The sequence below is a fragment of the Siphateles boraxobius genome, unplaced genomic scaffold (genome assembly GCF_051911475.1).
Source record: "Siphateles boraxobius isolate OS27281-9 unplaced genomic scaffold, OSU_SipBor_1 119, whole genome shotgun sequence".
Classification (NCBI taxonomy): Eukaryota; Metazoa; Chordata; class Actinopteri; order Cypriniformes; family Leuciscidae; genus Siphateles; species Siphateles boraxobius.
This window is the reverse complement of record NW_027508721.1, coordinates 1,185,604-1,209,459: the sequence shown is the minus strand read 5'-3', so window position 1 is coordinate 1,209,459 and position 23,856 is coordinate 1,185,604. Positions and strand designations below refer to the sequence as shown.

At 45.1% G+C, this 23,856-nt stretch overlaps 1 protein-coding gene across 3 annotated transcripts in view; it reads right to left on the bottom strand.

Moving 5' to 3' along the window:
- fam184b (family with sequence similarity 184 member B) overlaps positions 1-23,856 on the bottom strand; it is a 49,059-nt gene that overhangs the window by 2,238 nt on the left and 22,965 nt on the right. The window contains exons 7-18 of one of the 3 annotated variants that reach the window (XM_077203460.1): positions 23,419-23,514; positions 19,333-19,512; positions 18,922-19,028; positions 17,288-17,405; positions 5,760-5,946; positions 5,223-5,429; positions 3,314-3,444; positions 3,062-3,225; positions 1,566-1,730; positions 742-850; positions 546-650; positions 159-415 (exon numbers count right to left, since the gene is read on the bottom strand). In XM_077203460.1, coding sequence (XP_077059575.1) covers positions 159-415; positions 546-650; positions 742-850; positions 1,566-1,730; positions 3,062-3,225; positions 3,314-3,444; positions 5,223-5,429; positions 5,760-5,946; positions 17,288-17,405; positions 18,922-19,028; positions 19,333-19,512; positions 23,419-23,514 — 1,826 coding nt within the window. Of the gene's footprint in view, positions 1-158; positions 416-545; positions 651-741; positions 851-1,565; positions 1,731-3,061; positions 3,226-3,313; positions 3,445-5,222; positions 5,440-5,759; positions 5,947-17,287; positions 17,406-18,921; positions 19,029-19,332; positions 19,513-23,418; positions 23,515-23,856 lie in introns of all 3 variants that reach the window. The other 2 variants (XM_077203451.1, XM_077203469.1) reach the window with 2 other exon arrangements.

Below are 23,856 nucleotides of genomic sequence, written 5' to 3'. Positions count from 1 at the left end.
TTCATGAAATTAAATAGCCATTAATAATTCTCAATAAGAACTAACTTCATATGTTGAGATATGTATTAATCTACCTCAAAAAGGTTTTTAAAAAGCAAAGTAGATTACGTTCAGGATTGGCTAGTTAGATCTAGGACTGCTGGTATGCGGGAGATTACCTGATGTGCTGGTTGTAGTTCATTTTAAGCTGGGGCTGATGTCGCACCTCTTGTGAAGGTGGGCGGCTATGTCTGATAGAGGCTCTGTGTTCAGTATGAGGGGAGGTGGGGGTGTGTGTCCTTGTTAGGGGGGTCCCTCGCCCGCTCTGTTCCACGCTGGGTAATCCACGCTCAATAACTGGTGAGCATTTGGCCTTGGGTGACCCCCCATCATATGAGCAGAGGTTCGGGATGCTAGTTTCCTCAACCCCCTTTTTCTATATGCAGAAGACAGATTAAATCCTGAGCTTCAATAAACATCCTCTCAGTTATTATGTGATACTTGATGAATAGTTTTTTTGAAATTCAGTGTTGTGTGGGGTTTGGAGCAGTGTGTATGTGTGCTACCTTCATAGTAGGTGTGAGGGTTCCTGCTTGTGTCCTGGAGTCATAAGGCTTCAATATTTCATCGCTGCAGAGAGTTGGATGCTGGGATAGCTGGTGGAGGTCCTCCTGAAATAGAAAGAGAAATGAATTCAAGAGAGATGAAGAGACACAAGGGTATGAGTATCCTGTGTCTCCCATGTGTACATGCGTGTCTAACCACTAGACTTTTGATGAGTTGGTCTCTCTCGCTTAGCTTGTCCTGTAGTTTAGCAATGGTGTGCAGGTCTTCTACTCTTCTCTTTCCTCTTTCTTCCCTTTCTCTCAACCTACAAACATAAAATACAAGCACAAAACAGAATACAAAGATTAAATAAATGAAACAATAACATTAATATATTAAATATATGGCTTGAATACAACTGTGTTTTAGTAAAAAATACCAGAGAAAAAAAAGCTCAAGAATAAAAAAATGTTTCAAGAATAATCTCAAAATAGGACTTACACAAGAATAAAGATGTAGCATTATTCTACTTTATTCATTCAATATTACATCTTTATTCTTCTCATTTTATGAATGTTCACAAAAATTATGTCCTTTAAATCCTATTTTAGATTTTAATTTGGCATTAAAACACTGTCATACTTACATAAAGACTTACATAATATGACATTCTAATATAGATTATATTGAACAGAACCTTGTATTTGTATTAGTACTGTATTTGTACAAGTTATAGCAGCACTTTTTCACATCAGCAATAATGAGTCTGTAATGTGATGCTGTTAGGCGTGGTAAAATATAGTAAAATGTGTTAAATGGACAGGTCACAGGTACTACTATTTTATAGCTAAAATTATTATCAAATTAGCCATTATATTTAATAAATTGGCATTAAAGGTGCAGTGTGAAACTTTGACAAATTCTGTAGAAATCTGTAGAAAATCCTAGTCGAGCCATCGTCATATATGGTCATGCTTGGGTTAATTCTGTATGTAAGTATGGTTTGCGTTTTGCATTATTGATGTGGGAGGAGTAGGTACTCTGTTTCCAAGGCAACTATGCGGGCCTGTAATCGTGTTTGGGCGGAGCTGAAGTCTGATATTATGGTCTGGATCTCCATTCTGTGCTCTCTCTTCACTCTCTCCATGCTATTCCTATGATCCGACCCATCCGCTTTCCCAGCTTCATCTCGTTCCTCTGGGAAACTGCAAGTCAGATACAAATACATCAACATCACAAATTTTCTGCTTTGCACGCAGAGCTGTATCAGATATTATATTTACGCGCCCCTAAATATCACGAAAAAATTAAGTTGGTCATTCACGTTCAGGCATCTTTGTTCTATTTAAAATCACTTTTCCACCAAAAACGTGCAGGTGTTTGTGGGTAGAGCAGGTGCTCAGCTGGCAGATCTGCAAACTCATAACTGGCTGAGCGAACAATTATGTAAGTGTTACTACAGTACATACCCTGCCTATGAACTTTATTTACAAGTCCTGCGAGTTTTGAAACAGGTTTAAATCCAGGTAATTTAATTCAGCTTCTTTATGCCATGATGAAACAGCCAGTAGTTTTCAAATAAAATTAATTTAAATCAATTCAAAATTGCATTTAATTAAATAAAATCATGTTATTTTAGATAATAACAGGATAACGGACAGAAACTGCCTAGAGCCACTGTGCAAAGCGACGTACACATCAACAAGATCTACGGAATTCACATCTTATCTCTGCATCCCATGCTTCAAGTGTAGAGTGCCCAAGTTTTGCCAGGCCAAGTTGTTATTGTTCAGGAAACATAACTTGATGAGGACATTCATGGTAGTGTTTCCAGGTTTGACACCAGCAGGTTCAAAGGCATAGTTTACCCAACTATGAAAATTCTGTCATTATTTTGTTACATCATATTGTTCCAAACCCATCAAACTTTTGTTCATCTTTGAAACACAAGTTAAGATACTTTTAATAAAACCTGAGTGATTTCTGTCCCTCCATTGAATGGCCATTCCACTAATATTTTGATGTTTAATTAATACATTGTTAAAGAAATCCATATGAATCGATAGTTTTAATCCAAGTCTCCTGAAGAGACTCAATCGCTTTATATGATGATCAGATTTAATTAAGGCTTTTATCCACATATGAACACTGATCAACGTACATACGTGGTCAATGGAAGATGAACGGAAGTCGTTTCAGTTTTTGAATGACATGCGGGTGAGTAATTGATGACAGAATTTTTATCTTTAGCTGAACTTTGTGAAGAGCTGATTTTCTGTAGTGTAAAATGTATGGAACAGTTCCAAATCCATTTTCAGTGGAAATGGGAATAAATAAGCAGTTCTCCAACCGAATAAGCAGCAATGTGGACAAGATTCTTTGCAGACAGGCAACAATCAGTTCTCATCACTGACTGCTGTGTGAGTATGCTTGTGGTTATCTTGTTATTGACCTCCTGTCGTTGTGTGTGTGTTTGAGGTCATCTTGTTACTGACCTTCTGTGTGTGATTTTACTTGTTGTCATCTTGGTACTGACCTCTTGAGTTTATGATTGTGGTCATTTTGCTCCTCTCTTTGTGCACTCATTGCACTTATCCGTTCTTTCAGATCTTCGTTCTCTCTCTTTAGCTCCTGAACCTCACTGCTCTTCTCATCCAGCTGTCTCTCTAGTGACTGTAAGCGGTTTTGCTGCTTCAGATCCTGAGGAGGAGGCGGGGAGAGAGAGAAGTGATGCACCCCTTGAAACAGTGTAATGGTGTGTGTGTGTGTGTTTGGGTTGTGTGTGTACCTGCTGCAGGGCCATCATTTGTGTGTGTGTGTGTATTTCGTTCTGAAGGTCTTCGATCTGCTGCATGTGTCTCTGGGTGACCTGTCTCACCCACTCTGTGTGCTGCTGGGTCAGCTCTGCCTTCTGCTTGTCTACACACACACACACACACACACACACACACACACACAGACAGACACACACACACACACACACACACACACACACACACACACACACACACACACACACACACACACACACACACACACACACACACACACACACACACACACACACACACACACACGATAGATACATTAGATCAGACATGCTTACAAAGGTATGTGCCGTCTTTAGTCCTGCTCTACTTTAGGAGTCGTGGCACAAGATGGTGCTGTTGTGCAAAATGCAATGCATGATCATCAATTCATTTTAAGGAATACTATTATTTTTTCACACAAACTTGTTTTATAAACATTTCACATTATCACAGCAGTTTTGTTGTTGTTGTTATTGTTGACAGGCACATCATTTTCTAATTAACATTCACATATACTCTGGTAAAGTGAGAGTGTAGAGCTATGGGAATATTATTGTCCGAATCCAATGTTAGCTTCACTTTTTGTCTCCTAAGATACCTTCATCTGATCGGTTTTTGAAGGCATCATTGATGTATCCTTCACTGCCTTTGATATCCCAGATAATAAAAATGGCATCTGAAAGTTGTGGCTGGTCGTAAGTTTGTGCATAAATATACATTTTTGATCAATGTTTTCCACTTATGATGTCATTTCTATCGAGAAACTACTATTGTAGTAATTAAATATTCACTTAGTTTCAAGCCCGTTCTATTTTGCTGTAGATCATTAAACCGTTACGCTGCCTCAGAAGTCTGTCTGAAATCAGTTTCATAAGATACCTCCGTGCGGAGACGCTGCCTGCAAAGTCATTGCATGATAGGGTAGCATGGCAACAAGTCAGCTGCCTAAGTTTTCGGACGCAGCCATTGTCATGTTTCCTACCAACGCAACATCATTGCCAAAGAAACCAATGCAGATATTCCAGAAAACAAAAGGGTGGTATGGACACACAAATTGGACCTGAACAGTTGCGATACACAGCGTGGACGTCAATAATTTTAGATGAAATTCCAATCGGATATACAAATAATCGGATTTGGACTGACAGTCTGAACGTAGCCTTCATGTCTTCTGAGATACATCTGATCGATTTTTCAAGGCAGATTGGATGTATCCTTCACTTCCTTTTATATGCCATAATCCTGCTTTTTCCATTCTCCACTTTGCTGTAGATCATTAAACGTTTACGCTGCCTCCGAAATCTGTCCAAAATCAAATTGAGTGAGGCACCTTAATGCGCAAACGCTGCCTGCAAAGTTATTGCCTGATAAGGCAGCGAGGCAACAAATCACTGCCAAAGTTTTCGGAAGCAGCCTACATAGCAACTATGTATAATATGACTTAAGATTTAAAAAGACTTTTCAAGAATTTCAAGACTTTTCTACATCTAGAACTCAAAGTTCTTTCAAAAATCTCTCATACAGTATATTCCAGTTGTCTAAGATAATGAGAACCCTGGTTCTTAAATAAAAATAGCAGGTGTTAAGAGAACAAATTAAAATAAGAAATACGATTTCAGCTTACATCTAGATTTTTAGCTGTTTTTTCTTATTTTAAACCTTAATTTCAAGCTAATCTTGGGGCCTCCTCTGTAGTGTGATAAGTGGGTACCAGCTCCCTGAATGAGAACCAGAACCAGAGCTTTAGGCCAATAGGCACTGTTTTGCTTGATATAAAAAAGATTGTTCTTGTTCCTTTGGTGTGATAGACTCTCTCTCAGTAAGTTTTATACCAAAATTTAACTTTGAGGTTTGCAAAAAACATTCTGAATGAGGTGTGATGGTTACCCAGCTGTAGTTTGTGCTGAGTGAGTAAGCGTTGTCTCTCTGACTGAAGTTCTTCATTGGCTTGTGTTTCCAGGGCCTGAACAGCACGCTGGTGATTTAACCTCTCCACACGCAACAACTCCTCCTCTCTTTCACGCCACCTCCCCTTCTCCCTCTCCTCTTCCCTCTCTCCTGTAGCCTTTCCATCCTCCTCATCCTCATCTTCCTCTTTTACCACCTACAGTACACAGATACAAAGACAACACAAAATTAACAACATGAAGAGTTCTTTCCACAGTTGTATTTGTGTTCTGTCATAATTCCAACTGTTTTTGTCCACACAATATCAGTCAATGGGGTCCAAAACATCATTAGACCCCATTTACTTTGATTATACAGAAAAAGAAAACAAAAAAACATAGGCATTTTTCAAAACGTCCTCTTTTGTGTTCCAATGAATGGAAACCCCTTTAACGTAAATCTCTGTTATAATAATGATGATAATTATATTATTAATCATGAGAATTATTTTAATATTCTGACATCACTAGTGTATACGCACCTGTAACTGCTGCCTTATCAGTCTCTCTTTCTCCTGAATGGTGGAGTGAAGCTGAGATCTGAGTGAACTGTTCATATCTCTTGTCTTTTGGATCTCTTGCTTCATTCTTTCCATCTCTCCATTGGCGTAACGTCTCTCTCTCTCTCCTTCCAACTTCTCAGAGAGTGCTCTCCTCTCCTCCAACTACATACAGAGATGGAGAAAATAATGTGTGAATGATGGGTCTGACTGTCTGAGAAAACGTCTCGGTTACGTATGTAACCTTCGTTCCCTGAAAAAGGGAACGGAGACGTAGTCAACGTGTCGACTGATTGGGATCACGCTTAGGGAGCTTGTCATCTTCGAGTACTGTTACAACGAGCCAATGCAAATTGATGTGCGCGATCTGCATCTAACACTTCGCTCCGTGGCGCGGGTATAAATACGGAAGTGGATGCACGCACCAGTTGTTTTTTGCTGAGGAGCCGAGCCAGCAGCGGTGGTCCAGCAATAGTGGCGACGGGACTACATGTCTGTTCCCTCCTTCAGGGAACGAGGGTTACATACGTAACCGAGACATTCCCTTTCAGTCGCTCACGTTCGACATAGTCGACGTGTCGACTAATTAGGATCCCAATTAAAACGCCACTAGAGCTGCCACCTTCCAGTGTCTAGACAAAAGCCTTCTGATCCCCCCGCATTATTTGAGGCGGTCATGGGACAGGCCTTAGGCCAGGGAAGTCACTGCTGTTCCACAAGCCCACTGGGAAAGCATTCTCTTTCGCTGGAAAGGAATACGCTGCAGAAGCCACATCCTGCCCGTAGGGAGGTAACGTGTGGAGGATACACACACGGACTGGGTGGATTACCAGGCAGTACAACATATGGAATGTCACTGGGGTGGCTCCAGCCTATAACAGGGGGGAGACTCAACTTGGCTCTGCCAAGGGAAGACATGGGGTCGCTGCAGGGAGCCGTACCGTGGATGAATACACATATGGGATCGCCGCAGGGATAGCAACATATGGAACCAGCCTAACACAGGTTCCACCAGTTGCATACGCGTAACAGGCCTGGCTTTCGACGCTCCGTCACATCCATAGCCGAAGGGTATGGAGGAATTCGACAGGGTTTGGCTAAAGGTAAGAATTGCCCACATATCCAGTCCATAGGAGAGAATGGCGCAGCAAACCGACACTTCGAACAGGGCTTACAGTGAAACTTGCTTCATGAGAAGGGAGCCCACAGGAAGCAGTGGTCGACATGTAGGCTATTTTTCTAGTGTATGTGATAGGTGTCGCCCAGCCCGCAGATCTAAAGCATCTGTCAGTGAGGCACTCAACGTCTAGACAGGAGCTATACTCTCTCTTTGGAGGAGCTCACTACCCAGGAGGGCACATGCACCTTGGGATAACACACCAAGATGATGGCAACCACTATGCAGTGGGCAAACCTCTGCTTGGAAACAGCCTTCCCTTTCTGCTTGTCTCCATAACAGACAATAGGTGTTCTGAGGTCCTGAGGCTTTGCATTCTGTCCAGTTATAACCGCAAGGAGCGGAAAGGGCAGAGAAAAGCCAGGGCTGGGTCTGCCTCCTCTGGGGCAGCGCTTGCAGGCTCACCACCTCGTCCCATTTTCAAGGGAGAAGTAGGAACCTTGGGAACATATCCAGGCAGGGGTCTCAGAATATCGTGAGAGTTGGCCGGCCTGAATTCCAGGGACGATTCGTCGACCGAAAATGCGTGAAGGTCCCCTACCCTCTTGTTAGAGGCCAAACAAGCAGGAGAACTGTTCTTTTAAAAACAGGTTTTTAACTCAGCTGCCTGTAGTGGCTCAAGGGAAGGTCTCTGCAGTGCAGTAGCACCAGAAAAAAGTCCCAAGAGGATATAAAGTGGTCCCAGAACAGCTGGAACCCTGGGGATGGAGTCTCCAGTCTCCCTGGGGCATAAGCTGTCATGAGGCCTTGTCGGTGGCACGATTGAGCAGGCCAGAACCGTAAGTGGAATGAAGCGACCTCAGAAGCTTCTGACCCCATAGGAGGAGGTGGCGGGCGAGTTGCAACATGCAAGGGAAGAATAGCGCAACAGTCGCATTGTTTGTACAGACCAGTACAGGCTTCCTGAGCAGCGGTGTCTCAAAGCAAGGTGTACTGCCAGCCACTCTGCCGGTGCTCAGCAGAAGCCAGTGCTGAAGCGGTCATCATATGGAGGAAGCCATTGCGGCTGTGTCTGCCATATGCCCCAGGAGCCTCTGAAAAGGTTTCACTGGGACCCTTTCTTACTTCTGAAAGCACCGACCAGATACATTCCTGTGGTGAGCCGTGTTAGAACGAGTCCAGCTCCTTACAGGAAAAAAAGATCCTCAGCCCATGGGTGAGTTTACTCTTTTCCCAGCTGACCTGAAGACCCAACTGGCTATGTAGAACTAGAAGGGTAGGATTTGTACGGAGACTTCGAACCCTCAAACGCAAAAACACAGGATGGCCTGAAAAGTATGCGTCCTTCAGGTCGAACGCTGCAGACCAATCTCGGGTACGGAGCATTCGAAAACGCATCTCTTTGTTTGCTTGAATGGAGGCTTGTACAGGGCCCGAATCAAGAGTTGCAGGTCCGAGATTGGCCATAACCCACCTCCTTTCTTGGGTACAACGGAGTACGAGCCATAGAAGCTGGTCTTCATATAGCCTGGATTTAACTGGTTCAATCGCATCCTTCGCCAGTAGGAGTGCGATGTCCGCGCGCATGACAGGGCACATTCGCTCAACACCGAAGTGTAATGAACAGCGCTGAACTTGGGCGGACGCCGGGGGTGAACTGAATTGTACAGCCTAGTCTGATGGTATGGAGGAGCTGACTGGACCGGTTTGGAAGCACTTTCCAGGCTTCTGCAAACCAGGGCAGAGAACCAGAGCTACCACAGGTACTTGGCCTTACGTTTGCCACCTGGATTGGCAGCATCTGACACAGGCTGAGGCCTGGGTGGAGGGTGCTGCGGAGGCCCAGCAGGAGCAGGAGCGGCACCTTCGACCCCTAGGGTGGAGGCAGCAGCGGGCTTCCGGGGCAGCAGCGGGCTTCCGGGGCATCTGTGCCAGATGGCCTATGTCTGCGCTTGGGCGGCAGAGAATTGTTAGGCGCAGTTCTCCACCACATCGCCGAACTCCACTGGAAGGGTAGCCTCATAACCCACCACCGCTCCTCCGTCAAGGATAGTGAGGGGGGAGAAGCTACTCAGGCAGTTTCTGGCAGAGAAAGGTGCTGTCCACGACCTGGTAAGCTCTCCATGCCCTTTGGGAAAGAAAGACACTGGGGCGGCGAGCTGAGAACCAACGCGGCCCGCCTCAAGATACCAATCATCCAACCAAGACTGTTCGGGACACGGTGGAGATTCCACTCGAGCCCAACAGCCTTGGGGGCCTGTTTCAGCATGGCTGACATTTCTGGATCTGGCTCGGTCAACGTTACACTCCCAGAAGGAGATAACGCAGCCGAGTCATCAATTCCAGAGGTCAGCTCACCTTCCAATGCTGCAAATGTATATATATATATATATATATATATATATTAGGGGTGTCCCCGACTAAGGATTTTCATAGTCGAATCAGAACGTAAAGTCTTCCCTATAGTCGACTAATAGTCGAATCGAGTGTGGGGTTGGGGAGGGGGCGGGGCTTTAACATTTTAAAGCCGCGATGTACAGAGCATCACAAAAAGATATAGAAAAAAATGTAGAAAAACATTTCGGATCAATACAACTAAGAAATAACATAAATAACTGCAGAAAGGCCACACTGCAGACAGGATTTGCATTTCACATTCAAATCAAATTAAATCGGCTAAATTGCCTGTGCGAGCAGGCTCTAAGTACCTACAGAGCGCAACATCTATGCACCGAAAAATAATCAACAATTAATTTACAGAATTAAATTAGAACAGAATATACCTTTCTAAAAAAAAAAAAATGAAATAACTCTGAAACAAGTCACAAGATGCAGAACAAATGTGTGCAAAGTGCCTAAAGTGCAGGGGAACATACATTCAAAACACAAGCCACAAATAGTTAAATTAGATTACCCTGAGTGATCAATAAAAAAAATAAAAAATAAAGATATTATTAAAATATCGAAAGTATAGCCAGAATGGTCCACCTTGTCTTTTTAACTGCAGAAACAACAATAAACGCTGAACTCGAGTGACAGTTTATCTAAACATGTTCACAGCATCCAAAAATCAAATTAGAACCGGCTGAAATTTTTTGAAATCACTTGTAAAAATCTAGTCTTTCACTCTGTCTGTGTCTCTGTGTCCGTTTGAGTCTTTTCAAATTGTGTGCGCGGATAAAATACATTCTAAAACACTTAACATGAACGTTTAACGTTAAACGTTTAACGGCTTAATGTCCTAAGACAGTTATATCAAAAGATCAAATTGTATACACACCTTATTAATCAAGCATACTGTATAGCCTACAGAAAAGCAGATGAGCCCAGAATATGAACGCAACGCGTTTAATTAAACGCTAATTTTCCTCCCATTGAAAACCGTTATTATAAAGAAAATGCTTTACGTGACTTTCTATAGGAGGAACACGTTGCGTTCATATTCTGGGTTCATTTGCTTATCTGCACATTGTATGGTTTCTTAATGAGGTAGCCTACTATACATTAATTAAGCCATGTAAAAGTGCCCTAGCGTTTTAAAAACTTTTTTCACGTTAAGCGTTTTAGAATGTCCAGAGGAAAACCAACTGGCCTGCAGAAGTGCGATCATGGTTTTCCTGATGCTAAATCCAGTTTGGGAAAAAATCCTTTCTGATGGTGTGCATCCACTCTTTAGATTTTCTTATCCCAGACATTTTTAAAGATTTAAATCCCTGCCGCCAAAACAATAGGTTACTATCGTAACCCCGGTTCTCTGAAACATCGAGTGGAGAGATCCACCTATGGGAAGGGCATCCGTACCGGACCTCTGCAGAAGCATCCAATTGCACCAAGTCTGGCTAGACAGACAGAAGCGCGCAGCCAATGCCAGGTGAGGCCACACCCCCTCACCTAAGGGCATATAACATCTGGGCGCGCTGCTATTCCTCAGTAAGTATATTCGCTTCTCGTGCAGCAAGCGGGGCAAAGCTGGTGGATCTCTCCACTCGATGTTTCAGAGAACCGGGGTTACGATAGTAACCTATTGTTCTCTTTCATCATCTCGTGTTCGAGATCCACCTATGGGAGAGACATGGACAGCTCCCCGATTGCCCAATACACTCACAGTGAGGTTCTGAAAGCCAGAGAAAGACGGTCACCTCGGGGAGGCGGTGCCTGACACGTCCATTAATCATGAACCTGCAAAGGTGACGCCACACCGACTGCTGTGGACACGCAGGACATGAAGCATGCATGAGACACATACATGAAAGTACCCCCAACCCACCAAGGCACATAAACTAAACCCATAACGGGAAGTAAATGTTTGGTGGCAAGAATGAACATGACCAGCCGGCCCATTCACTCTTATTGGTTTCAACAGGGTACAGGGAAGAGCTAAGAAGACCCAACCCCTAAAACCGAATGTGCTACCGAGGTTCTGGTGACATCCAGCCGGTAGTAACGCACAAAGGTATGAGGAGAAGCCCAACTGGCAGCGGAGCAGATGTCCTGCAGTGACACTCCCCTAAACAAAGCCCAAGAGGCGGCTAAGCCCCTTGTGGAATGAGCTCTGATGCCCCTTGGGGGCTGCACTCCCTTTGCTTCATAAGCCATAGTTATAGCGCCCACAACCCAATGTGAGAGGCGTTGCTTCGATATGGGACTCCCTCTGTGCGGAGGGGCCCATGAAACAAAGAGCTGGTCGCTCTTCCGGAAAGCGCTGGTCCTGGTCATATAAGCCTGTAAAGCACGGACTGGACACAAAGCATTCAGCCTCTGATCCTCCAGAGAGGTAAAAGGTGGAGGGTGAAAAGCGGACAGCTCCAACACCTCCGAAGTGAACGCAGGGAAGCACTTCGGCATGAAGGCCGGGTTAGGCTTAAGGGAAACCTTATCTCCACTGAGGGAGAACTTAGTGCACGAGGGGTGAACCGAGAGTGCATGTAGCTCACTGACACGTTTGGCAGATGCCAAGGCCAAGAGCAAAGCTGTCTTGAAGGACAGCAGCTTAAGGGAAATACTCCCCATGCTCAAAAGGATGTTGAGACAGTGCTTCCAGCACCATGGAGAGGTCCCATTCCGGAACAGTTCTCCTGATGACTGGCAACGAGCGGCGTGCACCCTTCATAAATCTGCGGATTAGAGGGTGCTGCCCGACAGTAGAGCCCTCAAAACCCACATGACAGGCTGAAATCGCAGCCAAATAGACCTTAATGGTGGAAAAAGACCTCCCTTTTTCCATGAGGTCCTGAAGGAAACACAAAATATCAGGAACTGAGCACTGATAAGATGTGAGACCGCGCCCATCGCACCACCCTTCGAACACGTGCCACTTACAGCCATATAAGGACCGTGTAGAGACGGCCCTGGCATTCTGAATAGTGGCGACCACACGCGGCGAAAGCCCAAGTGCGTTCAGGTTCGTCCTCTCACGGGCCAGGCCCAGAGAGCCACCCTGTCCGGGTGGGGGTGGTAAATCTCCCCGTTGGCTTGGGACAATAGATCCGTGCGAACGGGAAGGCGCCACGGCTCGGCGTATAACAGAGGAACTATCTCCGCCAGCCATGGTGCCTTGGGCCACCTGGGTGCTATCAGAATGAGAGACAGGCCCTGCTCTCTCACCCTGGCCAATGAGGGAATTATCAGGCACAGGGGAGGAAAAGCATACAGGAGCACTCTGGGCCATGGGTGGGCCAGTGCGTCTACCCCGAGGGGCGCGTCCATGTCCCTTAGAGAGAAGAACATAGGACAATGGTAGTTTTCGCGCGAGGCGAATAGATCTACGCTCGCCCGTCCGAATCTCATCCATAGCATTTCCACTATCTGAGGGTGAAGACGCCAATCTCCGTAGATTGGGTTTCCCCTTGATAGCAGATCCGCACCTCTGTTCAGAATGCCCGGAACGTGAGTTGCGCGTAACGACAGGAAAACCCGTCTGCTCCACACCAAAAGCCTGTAAGCTAGAGCGTGGAGTTTCGACGAGCGCATGCCGCCCTGACGGTTGATATAAGCCACAGCCGTGGTATTGTCGCACCGTACTAGAACGTGATGTCCCTGCAGGCGAGGCAGAAAATGATTCAGAGCTTTCCAAATGGTTAAAAGCTCTAAATAGTTTATGTGTGCTGAACGTAGTCTGTTTGGCCACAGACCGTTCACCGTTCTGCCCTCCTGGGTGGCACCCCAGCCTGTCAAGGACGCATCTGTCGTCACAACTTTCCGCATCGTAACCGCCCCCAGAGGGGTTCCCCATGCGTAAAAGTTCTCGCTCTCCCAGTGGCGCAAGGTCGCCGAGCAGGCGCGTGTCACTGTTACCGAGCGGCAAAGGTCGCGAATCGGGCTGAAATGTAGTGACAAGACCCATTTCATGAACGCCCTCATCCTCAGAAGTCCCAATGGCACAACTTGGGTGGATGAAGCCATGAGACCCTGTAGCCTGAGACATGTGCGATATTGCACTTTCGCCTCTTCTCTGAACTGCGTCAGACAGTTCATCAGAGAGCGAACGCGCTCTTGAGAGAGGCGCGCTCGCATGGAGACCGAATTCAACTCCAAGCCCAAGAAAATGACATTCTGACTGGGCGTGAAATTGCTCTTGCTCACATTCACTTGAAACCCGAGCGATGTGATGTGCGCGAGCACACGGTCGGTGTCCTGCAACACCTTCTCCTTTGATTCGGCTATGATGAGCCAATCGTCTATATAAGTCAGGATTCTCAGACCTGATATTCTCAGAGGTGCTAAGCCCGCCTCCGCGCACAGACAGAAAGACCGGGGACTCAAACTGAGTCCAAACGGAAGAACTGTGAATTCGTAACATATGCCCTGGTAGGCGAAACGAAGAAACTTCCTGTGCGGAGGATAGATGCTTATGTGAAAGAAAGCATCTTTCAGATCGACTGATGTGAACCAGTCGTTCTGTTTTATGGCACGGGCGAGTGCGCCTTGTGTCAGCATTCTGAAATTGTATTTCCTCAAATGTTTGTTCAACACTCGAAGGTCCAAGATAGGGCGGAGAGAGCCGCCTTTTTTCGGGACCAGAAAATAACGGGAATAAAAACCCTGGTTCATCAGATTGGGAGGTACCACCTGAATCGCTCCCTTGTTTAAGAGAGATGAAATTTCCTCTTTCAGAATGTGAGAGGCGTTCTCTTCCGTGTGAGAAAAGAGAATGCCGTTGAAATGCGGGGGTTTTACTGCGAATTGCAATCTGTAACCCTGCATTACTGTACGCATCACCCACTCGGGAGCTGAAACGGTTCGCCAAGCCGCTTCGTGACTCGCGAGAGCTCCCGCTCGGGCCAGAGCGGAGCTGTGTGAGACCGACAGGTTTATTTGTGATGCAATGGCGCCATCTAGTGGGTACACTAGAGGCGACATGCAGGGGTTCGGAGGGATTTCCTCTCTCTGCAGTGAGATGAATTCTCTCTGCGGAGAGAGGTTTTCCCACCGAAACGAATTCATTTGATTCGTATTTTTTTGTGTTTTGTGTGTTTTGTGTTGGGCAAACACTGGGGCCGAAGCCTTTATTGAGAGAGTGAGGGGAACAGAGTGTGGGCAGTGTGGTGTCACTGAGCTTAAACTTTCCCTTACAAAGGGCCCCCTGAACGTGGGGGGAAAACACACATCTCTCGAACACACGAGCTGGGCAGTCTCGTTTACACACGGAGAGCTGACCCATCCGCGGGACCCCCTGGTTTTTTGGACGGGGGTCCTAGAAGAGGAGGGGAGTCCGAAGGGCTTGCGGCCCGTGAACATGGACTCGAAGCCCCCATCGGCTGAACATCAGGCAGGCCGCTTGCGTTTCGAGTCGGTGGGGTTGGAATTCGCAGGTCTCCCGGCCGCGGCCGCGGCGGGAGCGGGCTTACCCCAGTGCTTGTGTGTAGGTGCTGGGTTATGTTGCCGAGGGGGTGGTTTGTTGCGGGGCTTTTCTCTGCCCTGATGAAACTGTCGTCCCGTGGCCGGTGGGTTAGGCAAACGCACAGGGGGCGCCTGGCGTGGGACTGACTTCCTAGGAAGGCAAAGCTTGAAGGCCTCATCCTCCTTTTTCTTATCGTCACACCGTTGTTGCATCAGTGCGACGGCGGGGCCGAAGAGAGCCCGGCCGGGCTCCACCGGCGCGCCCGCGATGCGCCGTTTCTCACTGTCAGGGAGTCCCGACAGGTTCAGCCAGAGCGCGCGCTCTCCGACCACGGAAAGCGCCATGGAGCGCCCGCAAGCTTGGACGGCCTGCCGAGCGACGAGGTCGTTCACCGTTAGGATCTCCTTCCACAGGGTTTCAGAAGGATTTCCCTTTTCCAATGGTTGCCCTAACTCTTCAAGGATCTCCGCCTGGTAGGCTGAGAGGAGCGAAGAAACGTTAAGGGCCCTGACAGCCACGGCCGAGGACTTATAAGCTGCCTGGTGAACGGAGGCAGCAAAACGGTCCATCTTGTTGGGCAAGACCGGCTTGGGGGGAGCGAGCAGCCCGCCCTGAGCGGGGTTAAGGTGCCTGGCGATGGAAGGTTTGACGGTGGGAGGTTCGCCCATACCGTGCGCCGCCAAGTCCTTAACCTCGAGTCCCGTGAGACCGTGTTTGAAGTCGAGCGGGTCGCTCCAATAATTTCTCATGTGCTTCGCGCACGCCGGGAGGATGGGGAAGAGTTGTTTCCTCGGGCCGGGAGGGGGTCCCAGCACTTTCCCATCATAAATATCCCTCTCCTGGTCGGTGGCGCTCTGCGGTGCCGGCCATTCGATGTTGAGACGAGCGGCCGCTCGCTCACACACTTCCAGGAGGATGGCTTGAGGCAGAACCGCGTGGGCCGTAGCCTGGGGAACACCAGAGGGCGGGATGGCCTCCTCGTCCTCTGAAACCCCAAGAATGGCCGCATCCTCCTCTTCGCCAGAACCGGGCAGGTCGTGGACGAGAGTGAGGTTGTCCCCGAAGATGTCCTCCTCGGGGAAGGCGGGATTGGGCTGGTCAGCCCAGACGAGAGACGTTGCGCCCCGGGAGGCCCCCGGTAGCGCGTCGTCATCACCGTGTCCCCCGTCCGAGTCAGAAGGGCTGAGCCCGGTGCACTGTGTCACTGCCACCTTAAGACGGCGTTTTAGCAGCTTCCTAGGCAGCAAGAGGCAGAAACTGCAATTCTCCGGGTTTTCAAGGGCTTCCCGAGCGTGCTTAAGACCCAAACAGACCACGCAAAGCTGATGAAGATCCTTAGCTGCGATGAGGGCACCACACGCGGCCGGGCAGGCCCGTGACATGCTATCCCCTGGAGAGGCTGCAGGCTTAGACAGTGACATACCAGCGAAGAAAACGGAGAAATCCGTGGCGGGCAGCCGTGAGGAGAAACGGTGAAAATAGCGAGAGCGTGGGCGGCTCCGAATGCAAAGCAGCAGTAGTTGAAAAATAAACAACTGTCACGTCCGGCGGAGGCTGATCTGGTCGATATGTCCTCCTGAAGACACGAGGTGAGCAGTGTAAAAATCCAACCGAGCTGTGAGATGCAGAGATCGCGAGAAGCGAATGTCAACTGAGGAATAGCAGCGCGCCCAGATGTTATATGCCCTTAGGTGAGGGGGTGTGGCCTCACCTGGCATTGGCTGCGCGCTTCTGTCTGTCTAGCCAGACTTGGTGCAATTGGATGCTTCTGCAGAGGTCAGGTACGGATGCCCTTCCCATAGGTGGATCTCGAACACGAGATGATGAAAGAGAACGCTCCTCTATCGGTCACGTATCGAAAGTGAAACTTAAATCTGTCACGGGGTGTTTGGATTTATTCATGCACGTTAAAAATATTTATTTAAAGCTTCTTCCTTTGCACATTTCTATTTACAGCATTATCATAATAGGCTCCTATATTAACGTATTGACAGAAAACCAGTAGTTCTATGTGAAATCAGACATTGAGCACACTTATAACCTCTGCGAAGATTCGACTGTGAGATTGGTAGTCGAATCAGGCTCCTCCTATCGATGCATCGAATCTTCGACTGTTCGGGGTCACCCCTAATATATATATATATATATTTTTTTTTTTCAAACACGTGATGCAACCATTGTGACCGTCAGAGGGGGACAGGCAACGACCGCATCCAGAAATGCACGGATGGAATGACGCAAACGCACCCATGTTGTCCTTTCAGGAAATGGGACCCGTCACCAGTGCCGGAGCACACAGGGGAATGACCACGGCAACGCTAAACTGAAACAGTGAAGCACTCATTTCTTTGCTTTCTAACCAACCGTCAACAAACACACAGAAATGATGCTCTTTAAATAGCAGTTGAGAGCTCAGAAGCTCGCGATCACCGTGGCACTCACGTTGTAGAACCACCAGATGACAGGCTCCCTAAGCGTGATCCCAATCAGTCGACACATCGACTACGTTGAACGTGGGCGACTGAAAGGGAACTAACATTGTGTGTTACCTGTGTTTGTAGTTCTTCTACTCTGTGTTGCCACTGTTGGTTTAGCTTTCTGATCTCTTCTTCTCTTTCTCTCTTCAGTTCCACGATCTGATCAGAGAACTGCTTCTCAAACTGTAGCCTACACACACACACAGAGACACACACACACAGAGACACACACACACACACACACACACACACACACACACACACACACACACACACACACACACTCTAATAAATAAAACAACACCATTTACCAGTGGTGTAGTCCTAACAAAAGAGTGGTTTCCTATATTTTGGTGGTCCTTGGCATCAAACAGTTTTAAAAACCACTGATCTGTAGACCGTGCGGTCTGTCTTTTTCTCCAGCTCTCTCTCCCACACACAATGAGACATTGAAGTCATTTTTACCTGGCATTGCTTAAGCGTGAGATTGTCTCCTCTCACTGACAAGCTTCTGCCAAGCGACAATCTGACGCCTGTTAACTACAGTAAGTTGTTAAGGGCGGGGAAATGTAGAATGATAGAAGTGATAATGCACCGATTATGACAAAGAATCGCGAGTTTCACAAAACATCATGGGATAAAGTTAAAGGGGAAGCTACACAAACATAGACTATGGACTTTTAGAGCAGCTAAACAAGAGAATATAGAGATACGTGCATATAGCTTCAACTACACCACTGCCCTTTTTACACAATTATTTACACACAATGATACAGCCTTTCAAAAGTTTGAGGTCAGTAAGATTTTTATTGAAGGAAATTAATCTTATATTTAGCAAATATGCATTAAATTGATCAAAAGTGGGAGTAAAGACTTTTGAAATTGTTACAAAAGATTTCTATTTCAAATAAATACTGTTCTTTCAAATTTTCTATTCTTCGAATAACCCTGAAAAATTTATCACGGTTTTCATAAAAAATTTAATCACACCAGTGTGATTAGAACATTCTGTGTGTCACGTTATCAATCACTAAATTCAAAGCTGCATTTGCTCTTTAGCAGGTGCTGAGCCAGAGACAGAACCGTTTAACGCTTCTCGTATATCACAACTGTTCAGTGTTTTCAACCATATGTTTATTTTAAGCTTCAAACATTTAAATACAGACAAGTACTAGCAAAAAAAACATAGTTTCATTTGTAAAATAGGCCTATATACTGACGTCTGCAAGCAGCAATAATCCTTTCAAAATAGCTATAATTTGATGAGGGGTTTTATTGATATCAGATATTCTGCACATTGCGTAGGTAACTATAAAGTTTATTTTAATCTTACAATATTGTTGGTACAAATAGTGCCCCAAAGTTGTCGAATTTCTTAGATTTGATGCTATACGTCACATAGCCTAGGCGATCCGTGCAGAACGATCGATTTTTTGCGTGCGGGTGGTTGGGGGAATCCATCAAAAATGTTACAAAATATAAAATTTTAGCCTTCTGTTAAATGACTTTTACTGATCGATCGACTTCAAAGAGGACTTCAAAGAACAGCCGCTGATTCACAAAAAGCGCTGTGCAACACTGAGATGCAGTTGCAGAGGTGCAGTTGCTTATATGCTTTAAATTTGTTTGTTTCACATAATAAAAATTGATCAATTAAATATTTTAACTGACTGAAATGATCTTGTCTCATTGTCATTCAGACACACCTGATTCTCTCCTCTATACCATGATTGGACTGTTGTAGAATCTCTCTCTCTTGCTGTAGAGCAGAAATCTCTGCCTGTAACACTTCCTTCTGTTCAGCAAACTCCAACTGTGGGACACATAAAAAGAAAGGTGGACAAGGATAGATGGATTCATGGATGGAAGAAAAGATCCATGGATTAAGGGAGAAAAAGAAGTAGATTGGTTGCTAGGTGAATGTTGATGTCTTTTTTCCTTTGTACAGCACAGATCTGCTGAGATCAGCAGAACCTAGTGCTGCCATAAGGGATTTTCAGATCTGTGTGTGCTTGTGAATATGTGTCATAGAGCTGTGCAGTAATGGAAAGGGACATCACTGACACTTTGTCCTCATGCCAGATGGAAGTGTTTGTTGAGCAAACTGGAGCGAGAACCTGTATTTGCTGCATACTCCTGTGCATGTTTTCCAGTTCTTCTTTCACTCGTACACACTCTAGGCCATATGCTGACTGCCGCTCCACCTCTGCGCACTCCTTCTCTCTCTCTTTTGCCCTTTCCTCCTCCTCTTCTCTTTCTTTCTCCAGTGTTTGTATCACCCCCTGCACTTTCGCCATCTGCAAGCCAAGAAAACTCAGATCAGGAAACATCCGTAAGAACCATATGAGCATGTGGAAACCACTCAGGTGTGATCTAAAATTCATATGACCCATACAAAGATAATCAAATTCAGTTAGAATAGAATAATAGAATCTTTATCTAGAGCAACATGAGGTTAAGAGTCTTTCACAAGAGAATAAAATGGGGATTGTTATAGGGTGTTATTTCAATCTGATTTCTAGTTCAGTGCCAAGAGTAAATTGGTTTCCCACTACACTCAATTACCAGTAATGTTGTCGCAAAAATACATTTATAAAGACATCTTTTTTTTCTGTGATTTGTAATTATCTTATACTACCATTAAAAAATTTAGGGTCCATAAGATTGTCTCTTTTTTTTAAAGAAATATATATATTTTTTTGCATGTAAATTGATTTATGTTATAATGTATTTTTATATCAAACAAATGCTGTTCTTTTGACCTTGAAAGGATCATGAAACCAGTTTCTGTGATAATATATATATATATATATTTTTTTAATTGAGCAGCAAATCAGCATATTAGAATGATTTCTGAAGGATCATGTGACACTGAAGACTGGAGTAATGATGCTAAAAAAAATAAATTCAGGAAAGAAAATCCTTTGCCATCACAGCAATAAATTAAATTTTAAAATAAAATAAAATAGAAAACAGTTTATTTAAACTGAAAACATATTACACAATATTATGTTTTTAAGGTATTTTGAACAAATAAACTTGTGGAAATAAGAGACTTCTTTCAAACATAAAACATTTTTTGACCCCAAACTTTTAAACGGTAGTGTACAAAACTAGTGTGTATTACAGTGAAAAAATATTACAAACGTATTATATATGACTTGCAGTAGAAGTGTCTGAATGCTATTAACGCCACTGTATGTACGTTATCTCTGTGGTGTAGTAAAAAATGCAGGGCAAGCACATATTTCACTGTATATTGTAAAAGCTACATTTGTAAAAGCAAAGAAGCCTGATGGCCCGTTTAGGGATCTTGTTGATAAATACAAACTACATTTTAATAAGCTCAATAAGGTGTAACAGGAAATTGAGTCATCTGTGTGTAGCAGTGATTCTCAGTTACTGGGTCATGTCCCATTCTTGTCCCCATAGGGCTGTGGATAGCCAGTCCAACAAAAGAGAACCGCCAGTTAAACAATAAGCAATGTTGAAGCGATTGAAACAAGAGGGCATAAATTGTTTGAATCACAGCAATGAGAACTGTTAGTTCATTTCTAATAAAACAATTGCTTATGAGTATAACTTATTATCACTTTAATGTCAGCAATTCAGCAGTACTGTCACACTGTGTGTTCTTCATTCTCAAAGTTTTGCCAAAGTGACAGCATGGTGTCACAGCGTGAATCAGATTACTCGCCTTTCAGTCCTGTTAATTTGCTCACAAAGTTAACATTTGTGAAATGGCCTTCAGGATTCATTAATCACTTTGCAATTAAAATCACAGGTGCAATCACATAAATCACAGGTGCAATTTAATCGGCATTTGTGCCATTAAAGTCTATGGCAGCCCATAGAACCATATGGTAAAACATTTTCACACAGATAGAGGACAGTCTGAACATTAACCAAATTTTGGAGTCTCTAACTCAATCCATCTAGCCCCACCAACTGTCCAAATTTGCACTCATGTATATCTTTTGAACAGTAAGGGCTAGAATAAAAATAAAATTTTCCTGATAATTCAATTGTACCCTATGATATCATTTCAATCATGAATTTTTAATTTTTTCCAACAAACCTACTTTTTAGAACATACCTTTTGTTCAATTTTCATGAAAATTGAACCAGATCATCTTCAGACTGTCACGTGTCAGTGTTTTTTTGGACTTTCAGTTTCTATTTTGATTGGTTCATGTTCTCCTTTGTTCTTTACCCGCCACTCCTTCATATCCATGGTTACTGTCATTATCAGTTCAGTTGTGTCACCTGTTTAATCATCATCGTCATCTGTATCACCTGTGTTCTATTAATCAGTGTCATCTGTGTTTGTATTTAAGTTCCATCTGTTCAGTCAGTGTTTGTCTTATCTCCATTATATTTAGTGTGTGTTGCTGCCTGTTCTGCTGTCCGTTTTGTAAAATATCCTTGTCTCCGTCTGCCTTCCTGCAACCAACCGTGACAGAAGATTTGACCAGCCCGTAAGGATGACAGGGGTATATTTGTCGCCATAGCTCAGGAGAACACACAATTGTTCTCCTTTGTGGAGAACTTTGTTTGTCGAGCCGTCACTAGCCCCCTTGACGATGAAAACCTCAAGCTGCTTTTCTGGATCGGGGCCAATTTCCACCAGGCCATCAACCTCCTAAACACCGATGGACTAAGCTGGAGGGAAGCCATCGCCAGGTGTTTGGTGAGCGCCGCATCCCGATCCAGAGAACAACTACCATCACCAGCAGCCGCCGAGATCACCCTTCCAGAGACTGTTCACGTCATGCCTGCCGATCCAGAGACTGTTAACGTCATGCCTGGCGATCCAGAGACTGTTCACGTCATGCCTGCCGAGCCAGAGACTGTTCACGCCAAGTCAGCCATGCCGGTGTATTCGGACAAGATGGCCACTGCGCCTGATTACGAGCCCTCTGCAAAGATGGCTCGGCAAAGACGCCAGAGCCCTCAGCAAAGATGACCGCCGCCTCGCCACCAGAGTCCTCAGCAAAGATGGCTGCCGATGCCACACCACCTGAGCCCTCTGCCAGGATGACTGCCGCCAAGTCAGAGTCTGTTCCTGTCCCAAGACCTGTGTCTGTCCCCGAGCCTGAATCTGTCCCCGACACTCCCTCTCACACCTCCTCCAATCATCCCTTCCTCAACCACGCAGTCGCCACCTCCTGCTAGCCCCACAGCTCACCCACATGCCACCTTCAGTGAGGTGAGCTCGCGGGTCTATCTGTGTTCAGCTCCAGCATGGTTGGTGGATCCCCGATCTCCACCTCCGGCCTTCGCGACCAGGACTCCACCTCGGCCCATCGGTTCATTAGATCAACCTAGACTCCTACCTCCCTCATCTCCACCATGGCCCATCAGTACACCAGCTCCGCCGGGCTCCCTCGTCTCTACGGTTTAATTACCGTTAAACATTCGTTTTGGAAAATATCCTCGTCTGCCTTCTTGCAACCAATGTAGCCAATCAGCATCCTCAAATATATTCCGAAAAGGGTGATTATTACTAGCAAATTTGCAATCGTTTAATTCACGCAAACTTAAGGACTGGGTTTAAAGGTAGTAAAATGTCACAGGCAACGTTGTGGGAAGATGTGGAGACATAAAAGGCACAATTAAACATTGATTTATTGAAACAAACTGTTTGAAACAAACAGTCAGGCATCCTAGGATTGGATTTGTTTAAGGACTGTCCATTGTGGGATTTGAACCTACAACCTTTTGGTAACCAACTTAGATCATTAGCCTCTAGGATACCGCCGCTACAATCCAGACATTTGACATGACATGACAAATGGTTTTCTGATATATAGCAGAAACTTTGATGAGGCTTGCTTCTCTGCGACACAGCACTGAAACAACAGTCTCATTCCAAGCTATCACTTATCAAGTGGCTTATCAAGGCCCTCTGCCTAGGGCACTGCAAATGTTCTTTTTGTTTTCTCATTTATCATGGTCATGTGGAGTGCTCTGGGCCTCTTAGTCTGTCTCTGTGTATTTAAGCAGAAGGACTGTTCCCTTTGCCTGAGCCTCAAACCACTTTGAAAGAGCTTGAAACGTATATAGTTCAAGTTATTTGTGGTGACCTGATTCATTAGTAGGTCAGCAATATTATGCAAACATATCTAAGACTGTTTTGGTTTTTGAGAGGATAAAAGAAAAAGGACCAAACATATTCTGTGTTAATCTTTGTAATAACTTACGTCTGTTTTGCACAGCTGTAGTTGGTTGCGTAGCTCGTCCCTCTCTGTCTCTAAAGCCTTTCTCTCTTCTTCTTCGGTTTGCATCTGCTCCTCAGACTGCATTCAAACCAACACAATAAAAAACTATTATCTCATTATTTCATAATTAACAAAAATATCAGATCATACATCAGATCTTTTAAATACTACTTTTATTAGTTACTTGTTCTGTTTTAAAGGGGGCAAATAGTCCACATCTTTGTCTACATCAAATTTTTTCCTTCCCTGAAGTCCACTTACCATGTATGCATTTTGTAGAAGCTTTCATCCAAAATGACTTCCATTGCATTTAAGTTACACATTTTTCTCAGTTCATGCAATCCCTGGAAGTTGAACCCATGAACTTAGTCTTACAACATTCATGCAATACTGTTTTGGGTAAAGAAACACTTGTACACA